The 22,255-nt window shown below is 40.9% G+C and overlaps 1 protein-coding gene across 1 annotated transcript in view; it reads left to right on the plus strand.

The window, feature by feature from the left end:
• cdc40 (cell division cycle 40 homolog (S. cerevisiae)) overlaps positions 1-22,255 on the plus strand; it is a 103,363-nt gene that overhangs the window by 5,022 nt on the left and 76,086 nt on the right. Inside the window, exon 3 of the mRNA XM_052024715.1 lies at positions 12,579-12,708. Coding sequence (XP_051880675.1) covers positions 12,579-12,708 — 130 coding nt within the window. The remainder of the gene's footprint in view (positions 1-12,578; positions 12,709-22,255) is intronic.

Below are 22,255 nucleotides of genomic sequence, written 5' to 3' on the forward strand. Positions count from 1 at the left end.
AGTTAGAATGTCGACATAGCTTGCTGTGGTTTACTTCGTTTCTGTGAAGCATGGTCCTTTGCACATAGTAGTGGCACCTTTTGATTGCCTTCTGTTTGCCTATTTGCTTTCCTAATTCTATTTGCCTTCCTAATTACTTGATGTACTTGCGTGCTAACTTTCTGTGATTCATGAAAGAGGACTTGAGAAAGAAATCAGGAGGGCAAAAAGGGGGCATGAGATAGCTTTGGTCAGGAAGATTACAGAGAACCCAAAGAGATCTTCTAAGTTTATTAAGGGAAAAAGAGTAACTAGGGAGAGAATAGTGTCTCTCAAAGGCCAAAGTAGACATCTATGTGTAGAGCCACAGGAGATGAGTGAGGTCTTCAATGAATATTTCTCTTTTTTTACCATGGAGAAAGACATGAAGTCTAGGGAACATGGGAAAGTTAATTGGGATGTTCTTGAAGATAGTACATTACAGCAGAGAGGGTGCTGGGCGTCTTAAAATGTATGAAGCTAGATAAATCTCCAAGGCCTGATCAGGTATATCCAAGAATGCTGTGGGAAGCTAGAGAAGAAATTGCAGGAGCACTGGCTGAGATATATGCATCATCATTAGTGACAGGTGAGGTGCTTGGAATACTGGAGGATGGCTAATGCTGTGCCTTTTGTTTAAGAAGGGTTGCAAAGAAAAACGTGGGAACTATAGACAAGTAAGCCTAATGTCTGTAGTAGGTAAGTTATTGGAGGGAATTCTGAGGGATAAGATATACACGCATTTGGAAAGATGGGTTGTTTAAAGATAGTCAACACGGCTTTGTGCGTGGGAGATCATATCTCATGAATTTGATTGAGTTTTTGAAGAAATAACCAAGAAGGTTGATGAGGGCAGGGTGGTAGATGTAGTTTATATGGATTTCAGCAAGGCCTTTGATAAGGTTCTGCATTGTAGGCTGCTCTGGAAGGTTAGATTTCATGGGATCCAGGAAGAGCTAGCTATCTGGGTACAGAATTGGCTTGATGATAGGAAGCAAAGGCTGATGGTGGAAGGTTGTTTTCAGACTGGAAGCCTGTGACTAATGGTGTGCCTCAGGGGTTGTTGCTGGCCCATTGTTGCTTGTCTGCATGAGAATGAGAATGAAACTTAATTAGTAAGTTTGCAGCTGATATTAAAATTGGCACTATCATAGATAGCGAAGAAGGTTATCAGGAATCTGGTGGGATCTTGATCAACTGGGAAAGTGGACTGAGGAATGGCAAATGGAGCTCAATTCAGATAAATGCGAGGTGTTGCATTTTGGGAAGTTAAACCAGGGTAGGACTTTCACAGTGAACGGTAGTGTTTTAGAACCAAGTCCAGGGGAGTGTTTTAGAACCAAGGGACCCAGGAGTACATAGTTCCCTGAAATTGGTATCACAGGTAGACAGGATGGTAAGGGAGGTTTTTGGCATGCTGGCCTTCATCAGTTACGACATTGGGTATGGAAGTTGAGATGCTGTGTTGTGGTTGTACAAGATGTTGGTGATGCTGCACTTGGAGTATTGTTTTGGTCACCCTGCTATAGGGTAGATGGCATTAAACTGGCAAGAGTACATAAAAGATTTACAAGGATGTTGCCAGGACTCGAGGGACTGGGTTGTAGGGAGAAGTTGGGCAGGCTTGGACTTGATTTCTTGGAGCGGAGGATACTGAGGTGTGATAGTATAGGAGTGTATAAAATCATGAGGGGCATAGAAAGGCTGAATGCATACAGTCTTTTTACCAGGGCTGGGGAATCAAAAACTGAAGGGCATAGGTTTAATGTGAGAGGGGAAAGATTTAATAGGAACCTGAGGAACAATTTCTTCATGTAAAGGATGGTACATGTATGGAATAAGTTGCCAGGGGAAGTAGTTGAGGCAGGTACAATAACAACATTTAAAAGGCATTTGGATAGGTACATAGATAGGAAAGGTTTAGAGGGATATGGGTCAAGTGCAGGCAAATGGGACTAGCTTAGATGGCGACCATGGTTGGCATTGAATGAGTTGGGCCGAAGGGCCTATTTCTGTGCTGTATGACTCTATGATATCCCAATACCGTTGTATGCAGTGGTCTCTTTGTGTTTAGCAGTATTCTGATGTACTACTCTTGCTTCCAAACAGCTGGCACTGACATCTTCATTCTTTCCTTCCTTACCTACAACCTCAACTGTTTCAGTATTTTAATGGCCAGCATCCCCATTGCCCATGCTCAATAAATTTCAAAGCTCTACAGCCTGCATCCAATCCCCTACCTCCCAAATGATTAGAACACCTGGCCTTGCTGTGTTGGAATGGCTCCCTGTTGCCCATTGTTTCTAATTTGTTTTAATCCCTTTCATGGCCTCACCTATTCCCTCCCAATCTTTGAAGCCACTCCAGCTCTGCATTCCTTTTCTCCAGACTCTCCATTCTTTTGGCTGTAGATTTTCTGCATGCTCTTTCTTCTCATCCACCACTCAATAATGATGCTTCTGACCTTACCTTTTTAAATTTTAATTGTTGATTTTGGGAGTATTGTTTTCCTGTGCAATATGAACGCAAGTTTCTGTGACAAAAAAAAATGGTCAAAGGTCACATTTTATAATATTTAATATAGTTGAGATGAAAACATTTTACAGTTTTTACTTGAACTTTATTGTCTTAAAAAATATCCAGGATGCATCTAATGATTAGCCGGTCTCAACTCCAAAGTCTTGCTGATGCTTCATTGTTTTATTTGTTTATTCTAAGTGCCAAGATAATCTATGGCTTAAAAATGTTGAAATTGCAGATTTGAGAATGAAGTGCAGATGGGACAGATGTTTCTTGGAATTGCACCTAGTGGAAACTTGGAGCAAAAAAAATTCAGTGCAATTGAGAAAGTTGCTGTATCCCATTGGCTCTTAAATATTTCAGTAAATCTAGTTCAGCAATTTCATGCTTGCTTAGTTTCTTTTTAAACTATTCGCATGAGAGAGTAAACTTAAGGCAAAAGTACAATTCTGAGAAAAAGAAATTAATCTAGCATGGATACATGGCATGAATTTTCACCCAAGGATTTCATAGAATCAATGAAATTTACAGCACAGGAGTCTGTTGAGCCTGTTGAGTCAATTCTATTTTTAAAAATTATTTATAAACTTTTCTATCTAGTTTGTTCTTCATAACTGGGAACAAAGAACATTCCTGTGTTTATAGCTTGTTTCAGTTACTTGTACTGTTTTTAGTACATTTAGAGATGTTTCCTCTGGACAATTTTTAAAATGAAGATTGAGGTAGTAGAAGTCTTGTAGAGGTATTGAGAAGTTAACTCAATAGAAAACTGATCTAATGTCCATGGATTCTGTGATTGAATTACGTTAGAGGTGGTGAATTCTGCTGAGGCTCTGGGGAAATCTATCGGTATGTTTTTTCTGTTTTTCTTTAGGAACTTATGGTGAGAAAGCATCTTTTTGGTTGTGTTGTGTGTAAGCATTGAATGAGCAAGACCAAAAATGTAGTTTTAAATTTTGAATTAGGGAATGTGAGATAAATATGTAAGCGTCATAGCTGGTATTGCTTGAGCTAATGTTGTGGAGAAGAATTTCAACTAATTTGATAGGATGTAGTGAAACAAATTGCATGAGGGACTTTGAGAGACAAATACCACTAAAATAAACAGTTGTGTAGAAAAAGAGGAGTGAAATGCAAGACAGACCAGGATGGGTTTGGAGTACCCAGAACGTGAAAATCAAGGCTGGTAAGGTACAGATACAAGATGGCATGTAGAGTTATGATATCATAGAAATAATGGACAGAATCATATAGGAGCTCTTTTTGCAGCCCTGGGGTCCAGTTGTCCATGAAGTCTGTCTGCTGCAGGCTGTATATGGAAACTAGGTCTCAGATGCTGGATTCTGAGGCTCTGCCCATACTGCCCTCGCAGCATTTTGACAGCTTGCATCTGAACTGCTTTTAGAAACTGATTTGCAACACCAGCAAAATTGCAATCCATATGCCACATTAGGTCCACCATTGCTTTGGTCCCATTATTTAAGGAAAGATTTTATTTTATTGTTGGTGAGTCAGAGAAGATTCACTAAGATAATACTGGGTATGGAGGGATTGTCCTACAAGAAACGTACAAGATTGTTAGGGGGACTAGACAGGGAAATTACTGGGAGATTGTTGCTTCCTCTCATGAGATAGTCCAGAATCAGAAGGCATGGTCTCAGATCAAGGGTTGCCGATTTGTGACTGAGATGAGGAAGAATTTCTTTGTTTAGAAGGTTAAGTGTCTTTGGAACTCTTTGCCACAGAAAGCTGTTGTAACTGAGTCCTTGTATACAGGAGGTCTCTCTGCTGAGGCTCTGGGGAAATCTATCGGTATATTTTTTCTGTTTTTCTTTAGGAACTTATGGTGAGAAAGCATCTTTTTGGTTGTGTTGTGTGTAGGCATTGAATGAGCAAGACCAAAAATGTAGTTTTAAATTTTGAAATAGGGAATGTGAGGTAAATATAGCTTTTAAGGCTGAGGTAGATTTCTAATCAGCAGGGGAATTGAGGATATGGAGAGAGGGCAAAAAGGTGCATTTGAGGAGTAGCCTATTCCTGTTCTCTTGGTCTGATGGTTTTATTGTCTACGAGCTGTCAGATAATTGTTGACCAGCACCAATTCCATCCCCTCCACTTGCTGCCTCAGTGCCTGTGTGAGAGGGAGAGCCTATCGCCTACTTGCTCTGTCAGTGTTCATCAACTGCAGATCACAATGTCTTTTCAAACTCTTGCTACCTTGCAATCAGCTGAGCATCAAGAACTACGAGCGGAGGCAGAGGAACGTGAGTGGGTAAGAGAGTGGCGGAGAGAAAGAGAATATGAGGAGGGTGGAAGGGAATTGTGGGGAACCAGCAAAGAATTGGAAGAGGTGGAATGACCACCAGCCTGCTCTTCTAGCCAATAAGAGTCCATGGTAGAAGGACAGACAAAGGGGACAGAGAGCCCTGTCTCCATCTCCTGCCCTTGGCTAGGAGCCCAGGTCTTTGTCCAGTCACAGTGCTTATCGCCAGCAATTATAATGCACATCGGCCTGTGGGAATTGCAAACTAGCAAGGGTATCGTAGAAGAAGAATTTGTGGAATGTGCCAGGGATTGCTTTTTAGAGCAGCACATTGCAGAGCCTACTGGGGAATGGGACACTTTAGATTTGGTCTTGTGTAATAAGGAAGGATTAATAAGGGATCTTGTGGTTAAAGATCCCCCGGGAATGTACTTTGAGGATGAACACCATAGGTCCATCCATAATCACTGTCTTCAGTTGAAATAAGGGCAGTTATAATTGTATGAGGGAGGTGTTGTCTAAGGTGGACTAGGTAAAGAAGCTAAGAGACAAGACAGTCGATGAAGAATGGCAGATATTCAAACAGCAGGTCTGTAATGCTCAGCAAGAATTTATCCCAATCAGAAAGAGGGATTCCATGAGAAAGAGGCACAATTGGTAGTTAAACCAGGGCAGGACTTGCACAGTAAGTGGCAGTGCCCTTGAGAGCATCGTGGAACAGAGAGACCTAGGGATATAAGTACATAGTTCCCTGAAAGTGACAACACAGGTAGATAGGGGGTGAAGAAGGTGTTTGGCACGCTTGCTTTCATTAATCAGGGCATTGAGTACAAGACTTGGGATGTCATGTTACAACTGTACAAGATGATGTTGAGCCACACTTGGAGTATTGTGTGCAGTCCTGGTCACCTAGTTATAGGAAGGATGTCATTAAGCTGCAAAGGGTGCAGAGAAGATTCACGATGATGTTACTGGGACTGGAGGGCCTCAGTTATAAGGAGAGACTGGATAGGCTCGGCCTTTTTTCCCTCGAGCATAGGAGGCTGAGGGGTGACGTTGTTGAGGCATATAGAATCATGAGGGGCATAGATGACATGGATGGTAACAGTCTTTTTGCCGTAGTAGGGGAGTCTAAAATAGAGGGCATAAATTTAAAGGGTTCCTTAGCATCTTTTTCACACAGAGGGTGATGGGCATGTGGAACTAGCTGCTAGAGAGTGGTAGACGTGGGTACGTGGTTTAAGAGACATTTAGACGGGTATATGGATGGGAAAGGTTTAAGAGGGAAATGCAGACAAATGGGACTTGCTCGGGTAGGCAACTTGGACGAGTTGGGCTAAAGGATCAGTTTCCATGCTGTATAACTCTATGACTCTCTAATTGGGATTTTTGTAAATTATAAGGGATAAAGCATTGGAGAAACTCATGGGTGGGGCTGCACCCAAGGGTTTTAAAGAAAATGACAGAGACAGTGGACCCATTGTTTAAAATTTTTCATAACTTGCTAAACTCTGGAAAGGTAGTGGGAGATTGGAAAACAGCCAGTGTAACTCCCTTATTCAAAAAAAAAGAGAAAGACAACGGGCAGGGAACTACAGCCCTGTTTATTTAACAGCTCGTGATGTGGCCTTCTTTACATTAGAGAGAGACCAAGCATAGACTAGACGAATGTTTTGCGGAGCACCTGCACTCTGTCTCCAACAGCCATCTTGAGCTTCTGGTTGCATGTCATTTTAACTCTCCTTCCCACTTCCACATTGTCCTTGACCCTCACCATTGCTACAGAGAGGCCAAATGCAGATTGGAAGAACAACATCTCATATATTTCACTTGGTAGCTCGATAGTTGGGGGGGGAGGTGGGGGCAATGGTATGAAATATTAGATTATCCAATTTCATATTACTCACGCCCCCCGGTGTTCTTCTCCCACACACACTTCCCTGGCTACCAAGTTTTGTTCCCCCCTTGTTCACCTTTCCTATCCCCTTCCCCAACTGGTTCCATCTGTCCATCATCCCCTCCCCCTCTGGTTTCACCAACATTGGGATCAAGGCCTACATTCCAACTGAAGGTGGTGCCAGAGCATAGTAACTCATTGCAAGCTGCTCTCAGCAGATCTACTCACTACTTCTGGGCAGGCACGGTAGTGTAGCAGTTAGTGTAACGCTATTACAGCGCCAGCGACCTGGGTTCAATTCCGGCCACTGTCTGTAAGGAGTTTGTACGTTCTCCCCGTGTCTGTGTGCGTTTTCTCCGGGTGCTCCAGTTTCCTCCCACGTTCTAAAGACGTACTGGTTAGGAGTTGTGGGCATGCATGTTGTGGCGACACTTGTGGGCTGCCCCCAGAACACTCTACGCAAAAGATGTGTTTCACTGTGTGTTTCGATGTACATGTGACTAATAAAGATATCTTATCTTATCCTTCCTCTTCCCTCTCAGTCCTGATGCAGGGTCTCAACCTGAAATGTCAACGTACGTCTTTTGCCTCCACAAATGCTGCTTTGACCTTCTGGGTTTCAGATTCCAGCTTCTGAACTTTCTTTAGCCCTCAGAATTTGGAATGGCTTGCTTCCACTCCAGCCTGTGAGTTCTGAGGAGACATATGAAGCCCATGTGGAATCCACATACTCCACCATAGAGGGGGGTGGGAGATGGGACAGAGGGGAAGATTCTTGATGTAATGTGCGTGGGGATAGTTTGGGATGTGATACTATTTCTTCTGCCATTTATGCTGGGCTTACGTGTAATCTTGACAAATGGATTTGAGGTTACCAATGTCATTCTGAATACCCCTACTCTATTTTGATTAGGTATTCCCACAAGTCAGAGAAGATATTCTTTTTCCAAAGAGGTTTTGGATCTTCTCCTGTCTCTCTGATCAACTCTTGTCATGATGGAGCTCAGAACTGAGTGTCTGTTTTGGGATTCTGGTTTTGGGCGTGTGAGTGACATAGCCTGCTCTTCAGCGCTGGCAATTCAAGCCTCAGTGCTGCAGATGTTAGCCTAGGAGAGGATGCTGACCTTGGTTTGCTTATCCTGCCAATGAATTTGGAGAATTTGTGGTTATGTAACTGCTGGATCTTCTTGCCATTCTCATCAAACTGGTGTTTTCTGGTGGAGAAGCCAAGTGTGTCTTTTCAAGTGAAAATTATGAAGGACTTTAGAGCAGTCCAAATTCTTGTGGACATTTTGCATTTCTTGTTGATTGAGAGTCATTAGGCTGTATGTAAGGAGCTGCCTAAGAAGAAGTTTTGCAGAGTCCTTGAGAGCATCAATGTTGAATTTCTTTGTGTGGCATTGTTTCTGTTGCCACTATTGTTTTGGGAACAGGTTGATGGAGATAAGAGTGGATTAGGCAATGGTCAATCCAACAATCATTGGTACTTATGTAACATAACATAGGAGCAGGTGTAGACCACTTGGCCCTCAATCCTGCCCTGACATTGAATATGATGATGGCTGATCTGCCTCAGGCTTCCTTTGCTGTACCAGTTCCCATAGTCCTCAATACCTTGATCTTTCAAAAACATATCCATTTCTTCTTTAAATGCCCCCAATGATTTAGCCTCTGCAACCCTCTGGGGTAGAGAATTCCAGAAATTCACCATCCTCTGTGAGAAGAAGTTCCTACGCACCGTAGTTTTAAATGACCGCCCACTAATCTTGTGACCACGTCCCCTCATTGTCATGGCTTGGCATTTCCATCTTTTCCAGCATCTGCAGAATTTCTCGTGTCTCTGTTTTGCTGCTCCACTGCGAAGTCTCTTCCAGGGATGCCTACCCTGAATTATAGGCTGGCTTTTGCCCTCTTCCTTTCCAGTCCTTATGAAGGGTCTCAGCCCGTAATGTTGACTGTTTATTTCCCTCCATGGATGCTGCCTGACCTGCTGAGTTCCTCCAGCACTTTTTTTGTGTATTTCTCCAGATACATCCAGCATCTGCAGAATTTCTTGTGTCTCTACCTTTCTCTCGATGGTTTCAGGTTTCAGCAAAGGTTCCAACCAGCATTTCACACCTTTGTCTGTCCTCCCCCCTCCCCCCTTCCTCACATAGCCCTAATTAATCTGTTAACCAGATGGCTCTGTACATCTAGGCAAACCTGCCCTCACGCTATCAGAGATGAACCCTTAGCCCTATCCATTGTTCCCCCACCCTTTCTTTGCAACTTAAAGCTAACTCATTTTCTCATTTTCACAGTAATGATAAAGGTTCTATGACCTGGAAACATTAAATGTGCTTCTCTTTGTACAGATGCTGCTTGATATTGAACATAGAGCAATACAGGCCCTTCAGCCCACTATGTTGGTGCCAACCTATGGCCTCTGGTATTTGACATTTCTACCCTGGGGAAAAAGACTCTGACTGCCTACCCTCTCTATGCCTCTGTCACGAACCAGCAACAAAAGAAACACACTGAGCATGATTTAGTGTTAAAAAACTATTTTATTAATCACTACTTAAGATAATACGTAAAATAAAGTAAAAATGTTAGTATGTTAGAATTCAAGAATGTTAAACCTCGAACGTTAACCCCAAAACTAAACTCTTCGTGTGTGTGTGTGTGACAAAGTCCAAAACTCCCAGTTCCGGAATGGTTCTTAAAGTTCAGTTCCGCAAGCCATAAGGTGAAACATGAGCAAGGGCTTCTTCAACAACCACCGTTGTCTGAAGATAAGATGTAGATGTAGAAAAACATAGAGAGAGTACATACGAAATCCAAATGTTCCACGATGGAACCCAAACGACACTTCAGTGTTTACTCGGTAGACTTCCTCACCCCAAAAAGCATCCGAACCGTGGTCGTCCACACACAAATACCTGTTTCCTTCTACAGGTCAGCAACAAAGTGAACTCCACCGGATTACTTCCAACTTCCATACATGGATTTCAGTGGCAAACACAGTTATTGTTTCTCATCCATCGATAGAGAAAACAAGCAGGCTGGTGTCTCTCTCCCTTCTCTCTCTCCTTCTTCTTCTTACTTCTTCAACAACGTCATTACGTCCTTTATCTTCTATTGACGTAAGCACGCCCCACACACACATACACACACTCTCTATCTTAAAGGGACTTTCACTGAGTCCGTAACACCTCTCATCATTTCATAAACTTGTAACTGCCTGCCCCTTAGCTTCCGACGCTCCAGAGAAAATAATCCAAGTTTGTCCAATCTCTCTTAGCTAATACAGTCCAATCCAGGCAACATCCTGGTGAACTTCTTCTGCACCCTCCCCAAAGCCTCCATATCCTTACTATAGTGTGTTGACAAAACTACATACAATACTCCAAATGTGGCCCAACCAAAATTTTATACCACTGCATCATGACTTGCCAGCTTTTGTACTCGGTGCTCTGACTGATAAAGGAATGTCTGCCATAAGCCTTCTTTACCACCTTATCTACTTGTGTTGCCACTTTCAGGGAACTATGGACTTGTGCCCCAAGATCCCTCTGTACATTAATGCTACCAAGGGCCCTGCTGTTTACTATATATTTTCCTCCTGTATTTGATCTCCTAAATGCATTACCTCACACTTGTCTAGATTAAACTCCATTTGCTGTTTCTCTGCCCAAGTTTCCAACTGATCTATATCCTACTGTATATCCTCTATATCTATAGATAAGCATATGGAAGAACTTAAAATAGAGGGATATGTGGGAGGAAGGGTTTAGATAGTCTTAGGAGAGGTTTAAAGATCGGCACAACATTGTGGGCCAAAGGGCCTGTATTGTGCTGTACTGTTCTGTGATTCTATGATACTGTATCCTTTGACAACCTTATTCACTATCCACAACACCACCAATTTTTGTGTTGTCTGCAAACTTGATAATCAGACCACCTACTTTTCCATCCAGTTCATTAATGTATACTGTATACCGAATAACAGAGGTCCCAGCATTGATCCTTGAGGAACAGCAGTCATCACAGAAAAACACACCTCCACCACTGTCTTCTCTGTCTTCTATGACAAGCCAGTTTTGTATCCAGCTTACCAACACACTTAATCTTCTGGACCAGTCTATCATGAGGAACCTTTTCAGATGCTTTACTAAAGTCCATGTTGACAATATCACTGCTCTACCTTAATCATCTTCATCAGTTCCTCGGAAAAAAAGAATTCAGTCAAATTTGTGAGATGGTAATGTGTGTTTCCAGTATTTTGATTTTTTTATTATTACAGATGCTGGAAATCTGATGTTTTTTGATTTCATATGCGTTAAATCAAATAGCAATAACACCTGAAATAATTTCTGTGACAGTGCATGGCAGCACAGTTAACTAAATCTAGACACAACAAAGTTGACAAGCACCTGCTTCTTTCATAATAACAAGATTTAAAAATTCTGTTCAGTGCTTCTTTTCTCTCTCCCCTGCACTCCCATTCCCATTTCCAGCTATATTTTTCACCATTGTTCTTCCCATAATTAAGAATGGGCAATATTCAACATCATAACCATGCTTCACAGTCCAAATGCCTGACTGTTGTGTACCAGGAGAGATTAGCATGTAAGAACATTGGAATTTATTTTTGTGAAATATACTTAACTTTTAACTATTACTGTGGTTTTAAATCAGCTCACAAAACCTTAGATAATTTATTTTGCCAATTCTTTCAACCCTCTGTACTTGCAGTTAAGAGCTCAAGGCATTGGAGATAATATATTAGCATGGATAAAGGACTGGCTAACTTACACAGAGAGTCGGAGGAAAAATGGGTCATTTTCAGTTTAGCAAGTTGTAACTAGTGGGATACCACAACTATTTAAAATCTACAATAATGACTTTGATGAAGAGATCAGATGTATTGTAGCCAACTTTGCTGTTGTCAAAAGACGAGTAGAAAAGTAAATTGTGAGGAGGATACAAAGAGTTTGCACAATGATGTAAGTTAATGTGGGAAATGTGTGGTTATCCACTCTGGTAAGAAAATAAGATTTAAAAAGATAGGGATAGTGTAGGGCAGTCAGCCCCCTCGAACCTACTCCGCCATTCATTGCCGTGGCTGATCCAGTCTTGGCCTCAATACCACATTCATGCACTCCCCATCTCCCTTGATTTCCTTGTAGTTCAAAGAAGATGAAGAATAGAAAAGCAGGATATTTCACAACTGGAGAGAGACAACAAATTGCTGTGGTTAAGAAGGAATTAGGTGTCTATGAACATGAAAGAGAGAAAGCTTAAATGCAGCAAATAATTAGGAAGGCAGATCATGTGTTAGCCTTTATTGCAAGGGGGATAGAGTTTAAGCAAAAGAAGTCTTAGTACAACTATACCGGGCACTGGTGAGATCACAGCTGGGGTACTGCATACAAGTTTGGTCACTGTGTTTAAGGAGGGATATACTTCTACTGTCTCCAGTAGAAGAATTGTACTTGAGAAGAATCATTGGCAATATTTTTACCCATAGTACTGTGACATTATTTTGTAACTAGACTGAAAGCATTTGATGCCAACGTATCTAAAATAGTCCTGGAGTAAATGGATAGTTGATTAACAATATGATGCTGGAAAATTCTAGTGAGTTTTTTCAACTCAATTTCTTGGAAAGAAGTTACTGAACTTTTTTGTCTATTCAAAGAAATACATTTTAACTAAATGGTTTTCATTACTTAATTTAGTCGTTCATGTTCAGTTTATATTTCAACATAAATATTTTAGTATAATTATTGAATAAATGTAATGGCTTGTTATTGAAATTGCATAGCAGTGACTAGAATAAAAGGCAATGTATTTTGAGTCAGAACAATTAATCATATGTACATAATATCCTTTCAGTTTGGACCAGTGAACCCTTTCAAGACACAGCAGATGGCTGCCCCTAGAAATATGCTGTCTGGATATGCTGAACCTGCCCATATTAATGACTTCAGGTTCGAGGAGCAAAGAAGGACCTTTCATACCTATGGTAAGCTCCAATTTACTCTTCAGTATTGTGTTATAGAAGAGGCTGTCAATGACATATATAGTGGTTTGTTGTATAGTCTTGTTTGCGCTAATCTATAACTTTGCCTCATGACTAAAAACAGTGGCTGCCTGTAATGATTTTTTTACTCTGTTCACACTAGACACATTCATAATTACATCTTTTGCTCTTCACTTGGTGTACAGGATTTTGAGAGATTTTTAACTACAATCACCGTAAACATGTTAGAGAATACTTTAGATGGAGAAGAATGTGTCATTTCTAAATTGTGATTTTGCTATGATCGAGTAACAGTAGACAACTGGAGGCTTTCTTTCAACTCTGAAAGTCTTCCTGCTGAGTGACATGGGAGGCCAAAGACTTTTGCAAGGTACTTCAAGCTGCTGAGGAGTAACAGCTGAATTACGTCTTGATAGAGGTTAAGGTGAATTTGGAGGAGAGAGTGTATTGAACAGCAAAGTGTACAGAATGAAGAATGTGAGCTGGGAGGCAAGGCTTGCAAAGTTTGCAGGGTTTACAGATCAGGCCACAGATTTAATAATGGCACCATAGGGCTTAGAGCAGATGTTCATTATGTTACACGAATCTTACTTTATGTTGTCAAATAAGATCATAATCTTTTTGTGTTCTATAAACTTGCATAAATCTTGTAGCACTTTTTTCATATCCTTGGCAAGTATTCTGAATTTAAATAGTTTGCACTGAACTTAAACTGAAAATATTGAATGATCTCAGGTTTGGAAAAAAACAGTGTTACAATGTTGCAGGTCCTTTCTTAATCAATTTAGATGAAAAATCATCATGCTTCTCTACGGATACTGCCTGATCCACTGAGTAGTCCAGTATTTTTTATTTTGGATTTCCTCCATCTGCAGCATCTTTCTTTTGCACTGTAATTAATATAGATCCACATCCCTAAACACTTGAATCTACTGTGACTACTTTTATTGGCATCTGTATTTAACAATAATGAAATCTGTAATATTAATTAATTAATTCCAAAATGAGAGCAATGACCTTAGTTGAACTTAGTTCTTTGTATAGATTCTGCTTATATGCTGAGAATTATCACTTTGAAATATCCCGGAATTCTGCAAGATAGATAGATAGAGATATATAGATATATGTATATGTATAAAGATCAACCTTATTTTACACCTATAAGTTATTTGTATAAATTAGATTGTAAGTAGACCGAAGAAAGACCACCAGCTGCAAACCATAAGTGAGACCTTAAGGCTTATGTTCTATAAAGAGCAACGATAACCTGCATTTAAATAGCACCTTTAACAGACTAAACCATCTGAGATGCTCACATAAACATTACTCAAGAAAGTCTGACATTGCATTACTTAAGAAGATACAGATCAGTTGACCTGTGTGATGCAGGTGGAAGGGCAAAGAAGTTGCAGGGTCTAATGCCTTAGCAGCTGAAGGCACAGCTGACAGTGCTGGAGTTCTAAAATAATGCATGGCCAAGATATCAGTATTGCAGGCACAAAGTTTGATGCAATTCTAACTTTGGATGTGCCTAACTTTATGGAGATTGAGAATAAGAAGCTAGCCAGGATTTCATTGAAACGGATAGATCTAGATATAACAAAAACTCAAAAAAAATTATAGATACTAGGAATCTGAAATAAAAGCTGAAGATACTGGGAAGACTAAGCAGATCAGACAGCATCTGTGGAAAAAGAAATAGAGTTAACATTTCCACTCAAAGATCCTTCCTTGGAACTGGGAAAGAGAGAGAACAAGAGCTCAAATGTCATTACTTTTTCTGCCAATTTCCACACTACCCTCACGATTATAAGATCCATCTCTGACTCTTCCGTTCCCTTTCTGAATCTCTTTTTCTCCATCTCAAGAAAAAGGCTAATGACAAACATCCATTACAAGCCTACAGAATCCCACAGCTATCTTGACAATTTCTTTCCACCACCCTGCCTCCTGTAAGGACTCCATGATTTCTCCCATTTCCTCTGTCTCAGTCCTTTGTGCTTTCATGATAAGACTTTCAAACACAGGTACTTCTGAGGAATCTCCTTTTTCCTACACTATGGTTTCCCCTTTACCAGCATTGACATAGCCCTTGACTGTTTTCATCTATTTGCCACACCTCTGCTTTCATCAACCCCCCCCTCCACCCCCATTATTCCTGCACAGAGCCAGGATAGAGGTCCTCACATTCAACCCCATCAGCCTCTACTCTCAATGGATCATCTGTAGCAATTTCCACTAGCTTCAATGAGATTCCACCACCAGACATATCTTCCCCCACCCTCTCCTTTCAGCATTTCCAAAGACCATTCCCTTTGTGACTTGCTGGTCCACTCTTCCATGCAGCTCCTGTCCTTTTCACCTTTTCACTTCCCACCATCCAGAGACTCAAGCAGCCCTTTTAAATGAAGATTCATGTATAATTCTCAGTGTAGAGTACTATTCACATATTCGTCTCCTCTACATTGGAGACATCAAATGCATATTAGAGGACCACTTTGCAGAGCACCTCTGTTCAGTTCTTAGGAGTGATCTGAGCTTCCAATTGCCTGCCACTTTACTTCTCCATCCCACTCTCAATTTGGTGTCTGTCTTGGCCTCTTGCACTGTGTAATGAGACCTGACCTAAGCCTGAGGAGAATCACCTCATCTTCCGTCTAGCCATGTTGCAGCTTTCTGGACTCAATATTGAATTATGTAACGTAAGGTAACTTGCTTTCTCTGTGTGTATCTGAACTGGCCATTTCTACTGTACATCATCCATCTATGATATGGACTCAGATTTTCTTTCCCCTTTATTACAGCCTGACCTTGAGTAACAACTGAGGAAATATTCATTCCATTTTAGGGATAACATAGTGTATTGAGATTCCACTGTGCTGTGCCATGGACTTGTAAGATACTGGTTTCTTCTCATTATCTTCTAAGAGTTGTCATAGGTGGAAAAAATCCTTCTTTTAAAGAAAAGTCCCACAAGGAATCTAAATGTTGTGCAATTTGAATTGCCACAATGCCTAACTTTAAATGGTCATCCAGTTGATGGGTCAACGGGAGGCAGTTAGAGAATGAGAATATAAACAAAGGAACATACTCAGCACATTGGGAAACTGAGCCAATATCATGGATGAATGACTTGCAGCAAAATTGACCACTTTTGATATAGGCAGAATCAGATTTATTATTACTGATGTATGACATGAAATTTATTTTGTGGCAGCAGTACAGTGCAAAGACATAAAAATCTATAAATTACATAAATAAATAATGCAAAAAAGAAGGGAGGTAGTGTTCATGGATTGTTCAGAAATTTAATAGTGGAGGAGAAGAAGCTGTTCCTGAATCATTGAGTATGGATCTTCAGGCTCCTGTACCTCCTCCCTAATGGTAGTAACAAGAAGAGGACATATCCCAAATGGTGAGGGTCCTTAATGATGGATGCTGCCTTCTTGAGAATATAAGTGACCCAGAATTGGAGAATTCAGTACTGAGTCTGGAACTTTGCTTCAGGATAACTTCAAAGGTGTGTAGGTACTGTACAAATGCAAGTCTTTCTTTTTATCTGAGAATGCAAATGGGCCTTGGGTTTAATGCCTCATCTGAAGTTCTATCTCAATCCTGTTTAAAAAAAAGTGCCAGTCTATGATATGTGTTGAATGTGATATTCTAATTTAGACAGAGTGCCACCACTCTCTAGAAAAGGGCTAAATAAAGCAGTAGAGATGCAGAGAAATGTTTTCCCGTGCTTTAAACTGGTCCAAGCTATTGTTGATATGTGTAATATCAGTACAGGCCTTCCCTGGGTTATGCATGCCTTACTTATGGACACCCGTACTTATAAACAAGCTCTCATATTATAATTAAATTCAAAAGCCTGACGTTTGTACATGCATTCGTTCCTATGAATGGTAGAACTAGTTTCCCCTCTCATCCCACTTTTAGTAATTGTTCATTTTTACCAGTCATGTGCTTTTGATGCCATTTATTACAATACTGTGGAGGTGTGGTTACCATATTGAGTGATTTTTGAATATTTTCCAATTTATGGACAAAATAGTGATGTCTGTAAAAACAGAACTCATTTGTTACCCAGGGACAGCCCGTAGTGCCCAAATTTCAGAGAGTAGAGTCTCCAGTTGCTGGGTCAGGTCTCGCAGCCCTTCTCTTTTTACATTAGGAGGCAAGTTTCATCTTAAGTTACTAATTCATGCTCTAAGAATTCAATTTTCTAAACCTGGATTAAAACTATGTTACTAATCTCTGATCATTGCAATACATTGAAAGAACACCTCCAAATTAGATCTTCCACTTTTTGATAAATAGGTCTTGTGGAATTGGAGAGTGATCACATACAGAAATTGCATGAAGATTAAGTGGGAAAATGACCAAATATAATATTGGTCAAATAAAAACAGAAAATATTGGAAATTCTCAGCAGACCAAGCAGCATTTGTGGAGAGAGAAATAAAGTTAACATTTTGGGTTGCTGATGTTTTATCAGAACTGAGAAAAGATAGAAATGAAACAAGCTTTAAGCTGCAGATAATATCCAATGTTTTACTACACCACACAGAACCAGATAGGTTTACAGAAGCTGTGGATATTGGATAAGAAATTGCTTCATTATAAAGTGTGTTGAAAGTAGCCATCTGATGGGAGACTCTGTATTTGCTATAACAAACATAATCCCAGCATAAATGCAGTAAAGAATATAGAAGTGAGGAAATTTTGATGGATTTAGGCTCACTGGTGTTGAAGTAACAGGTTTAAAGAGGTGTTGAAAATGGCAGATTTATGTAAGTGAAGCTGTCAGCAACTTATAGGGAAGCATTACATTTTGTTTCCTTCTCTAGGTGAACTGTGATCTTGTTAGCAAAACTGATAAACAAATTATCGATGAGCTGTTACCTGTTACCTTTCCTTTATTATTAAATTCACACTTAACACGTGTTCTGGCATACCAATTAATCAACAATTGTATTTTTAACTGTCAACGTAATGTTTTGGCTGAAAGGAAAAGAACTGAATGTAGGAGAAATTAAAGAATATATATTCTTCGATTTTTCTTTTGAAGAGCTTCAGGATTTTTCTTAGCAAAGTAAGATGTCCATCATGGACTGATCTGAGCATTGTTAATGCAAAAGCATGCTTACAAAGTTGCTTTGTCAGCAGGCTCTCTACTGGCTACTTAGCTGAGGTGAAGTTATCTAAGGGTAGCTTTCTTTATTCCCAAGGCCACCAACATCTCACAGAACCATCAATAATAAATAAATACTCAGTGACAATACACCATTCAAGCTTATGTGAAGGCTTAAGAGGGATCAATTAGGCAGAATACAAAAGCAGTAGATGTTTTACAACTAGAAATTACAGTGCACCCAAACGTTTGTCTTCAATGCATTTGTTTTTTGGGGTGTGGGCATCACTGGCAAGATTAGCATTTATTGCCCATTCCTAATTACCCAAGGGAAAGTATTATGAATTGCTGCCTTGAACCACTGCAGTACTTCTGATGAAGGTACTTCCATGGTGCTTTTGGGTAGGGAATTCCGGAATTTAGACCTAGCAACAATGAAAGGCCAATGATATATTTCAAAATCAAGATGATGTGTGACTTGTAGGGAAACTGCAGATGGTGGTGTTCTGCACCTTCTGCCTTTGTCCATCCTAGTGGTAGAGTGCTCTCAGGTAATTGCACTGCAACCAGTATATGCTGTTGTCAGAGAGGTACAAATGTGTAGGGTGATTGGTGGTATGCTAATCAAGGGGTTGCTTTCACCTGGATAGTTGGAACTTCTTGAGTGTTGTCAGAGCTGTAATACCTTAGGCAAATGGAGAGTATTCAATCACATTCCAGACATGTGCCTTGTATGCGTGGAAAGGCTTTGTAATGACAGGGATGAGTCAGTTGCCACAGGATACCCAGCCTCTGACCTGTTCTTGTAGCTATGATGTTTATCTCGCTGATCCAGTTGAACTTCATGTCACTGATGACTCCCAGTGGTGGTGGATTTGGTGATGGTCATACCATTGAATGATTAGACTCTGTCTTACTAGAAATGATTACTTTTGTGGCACAAATGTTACCTGCTACTTATCAGTCTATTCTTGAATGATGTCCAATTCTTGACCATGCAGGCATGGATGCTTCATTTGCTGAGGAGCTGCAAATGGAATTGAACATGCAGTCATCAGCAAACAACCCCACTTCTGACCTTGATGGAAGGGTGATCATGATGATGCAGCATAAGATGGTTGAGCCCAGGATAATGCCCTCAGTGACTCCTGCACTGATGTCCTTGGGCTGTGATGATCTCCAACAATAACAAACATCTTCTTTGCATGAGGTCTAACTCCAGCTGCTGGAGTACTATGTTGGGTATTGATTAGATCATGTTGGCTGTACTGTGTACAATATTGATCTCTTTATTTCAGGAAGGATGTTTATGAGCAGTTTAGTGAAGGTTTCATAAACTAAAACCTCAGATGGGCAGGTGATCTCATAAGCAAAGGTTTTACAGCCTAGGTTTGTATCCACTGGAGTTTAGAAGTGTGAAAGAGAGTTTGGAAAAAAAAGGTCCTGGGAAGTCTTGATAGGATGGATGTGGAGAGGATGTTTCCTCATATGAGAGAATTTAAAGCTAGGTGTGATCTATTTAAGATAGAGATGAGATGGATTCTCCTACCCACCTGAATGCCACTGTACCACCACCTCTGGTGGCTCTTCCCTGCTGAAGGAACAGGATGTACCTACAGATTGTGAAAGAGGTTGGCCTGTTATCTGTAAGGTATGATTCTGTGAGTACCATTATGTCAGGCTGTTAACATTAGGTAAGAGAGTTGTAGGGTCGAATGGCCTACTCCTGCTCGTAACTCGTATATTCATATGTAGACCTGTGTTGCATCTTCCCTAGGTTGGCATCTCATCATTTTTAAGTATGCTTGGTGGTGCACCTGGCACTGGTCTCCAGCCTTTTTTGAGAAGGCCTTTGCAAGATCAGTTCTGCTATCAGCAATTTTGCCTTGTCCGAATTCAGTACCTAGATCAATGTCAGGTGGTCTTTCCAGTTTTATTCTTTCTCTGTTTGAACACAGGAAGGGGTACAATGGAGTGGCTTGCTTGGCCATTTCAGAGGGCACTTATGAGTTAACCCCATGGGATGAGTTGGTTTTGGAGTCACATTCAGGTTGGAATGGATCAGGATGTCATATTTCCTCCCCTGAAAGGCATTATTGAACCAGATAGTTTTTTTTTGCATCAATCTGGTGGCTTTATGGACATTGGGAAAACACCAACTGGTGTTAGTAATAATTTGCAGATTATTATGAATCAGAATTTAAATTCCACAGCTATTGTAGTGGGATTTGAACTTTGATCTCTGGTCTGTTTGTCCCAGTCTTTGGATTACTTGTTTGGTAATTTAACCGCAATGCTACCACTGCCCTAATGTGTTCCTGCATTAGGGTGCTCATCAACCATTTTGGTTGTGGGAGCACCAGCTGCAATTTTCACATTTGGAAATGTGTTGCCCTACACCCTGGCTTTGTCAAGGGGTGGTAGAGAGTGAGGCTGTCAGGATAGGCTCGATTGGAGCCTGGGGTTGGGTTGGTGAGCAAGGTAAGTGGCTGGAGGTGAGGTAGTTGGATTCTGCAATAAAGATGAGATTCTAGAGTTTGTTGTGGCAGTCTGGTAAATAGAAAGGGGTGATCAGGGCCTTCATTTGGGAGGTAGGGACTCTGGGGGAAGGGGGTGGGGATGGAGGTTTCTTGAAGGATCACAGGGTTGGATGGTTGTCTGCAACGGGTAAGTGTCAGGGGGCAGGGGTCATGGTCTTCGGGGTTTGGAAGATTGTGATCTGGGCTTCAGGAATGTTATGATGATCGGAGAGATGAAGGGTTATGATTGTTGGGGGAAAGCCGGGACCTAGCCTTGGGAACTCAAGATGATTGTGCATGTGGACCATTGGGAGTTCAGAGTGTCAGAATTTGACCTTAGAGGGTAGGGTCAGAACCACTGTGGGGAGAGACTGCACCTTGGCAATTTGGGGTGATGGATGGGATTGGAGTAGGTGGTGCCATATGTGGGAGGTAGAGATCGGAGAATTGAAGCATTATGGAATTAGGAGGGTGCTAATGAAGTCCTGTATTATTAAAACCTTGTTGCCCCTAGACTGACCACTGCTTCTGGAACAACTTGTCAACTTTCCCCTCTGGTGCCAAAATGAGAATGACATTGTGTGACTGATGTGACAGTCACTTCTTGAGAACAAGAATGAATCATTCCAGGAAAGGCCTGTTCAAATTTCCAGAGCAATACAAAAACAACTCCAAAATGGTTATCATCACATTTCAGTCTGAGTAAATTCGACTTTCATTGGTGTAACCCTGCATGGGGAAGAAAGTGATGATGGCTGCAGAGGGTTGTAGACTCAGCCAGCTCCATCATGGGCACAACCCTCCCTGCCATTGATGTCATCTTCAAGAGGCAGTGCCTCAAGAAGGCGGCATCCATCATTAAGGACCATCACCACCCAGGACATGCCCTCTTCACATTTCTACCATCGGGGAAGAGGTACAGGAGCCTGAAGACCCACACTCAACGTTTCAGGAACAGCTTCTTCCCTGCCACCATCAGATTTCTGAACGGTCCATGGACCCATGAACACTACCTCGTTATTCCTCTTTTGCACTATTTATTTTTGTAACGTAGTAATTTTTATGTCTTGCACTGTACTGTTGCCGCAAAACAACAAATTTCACGACATAGGTCAGTGATAATAAACCTGATTCTGATTCTGAAACTAATGCAATTGAATTTCTAGGCCCATGTCTCTCATGTAGCTCTTCCTTTGTGTCCCATGTCAGGTTGTTGACAAGAAGCAATGATTTCTTATAGTGAGGTACACCTACTTCATCAATGAAGTCATTTCTGGCCTTATGTCAAGTCAGCACTTGGTACAGGAAAGAAGCTTAGCTCCATCATCGTAAATAGGAATGTCTCTCCGTCTTTTGCATCCTCAGCCCTTTGACTTCCTTTGTCAAGATAAGTGCTGTTGTAATTTGCATTTGCTCAACACCACCCAGTGGGAGAGATTAAAAATTACAACAATGAATGCTGTGTCCTCTTCAAAAAGAATTAAACGCCACTGTGATGTAAGGTCCAGGGATCGAGAGTAATTTCTTCCATTAGGCATCCATGGAAGTAACAGCACAGTCTCCCTCTTTAAACTCTTCATAAAAAACATAAATGCTGTGGAACATTTTGAAAAAGTCTTTTGAATGATTTAAGCTAAGTGACACCTATTACACATTTTAAATAGTTGGCACGTTCTCCAGTCCCAAAATTGGACCTCAGTATGAACTCAAAATTCATCTTTTGTAGAATTCATAAACTTGTAGGACAGAAGCATCATAATTGTGCTGATTCTTTGAAAGAACAGTTATGCCTCGTCCATATCCTTTGCTTATAAAACAAAATTGACACAACCGTAACATCCTTTGTTTCAGGGAAAACAGTTTTGACTTTTCCATA

The sequence above is a fragment of the Pristis pectinata genome, chromosome 10, assembly GCF_009764475.1.
Source record: "Pristis pectinata isolate sPriPec2 chromosome 10, sPriPec2.1.pri, whole genome shotgun sequence".
NCBI classification, from domain to species: Eukaryota; Metazoa; Chordata; class Chondrichthyes; order Rhinopristiformes; family Pristidae; genus Pristis; species Pristis pectinata.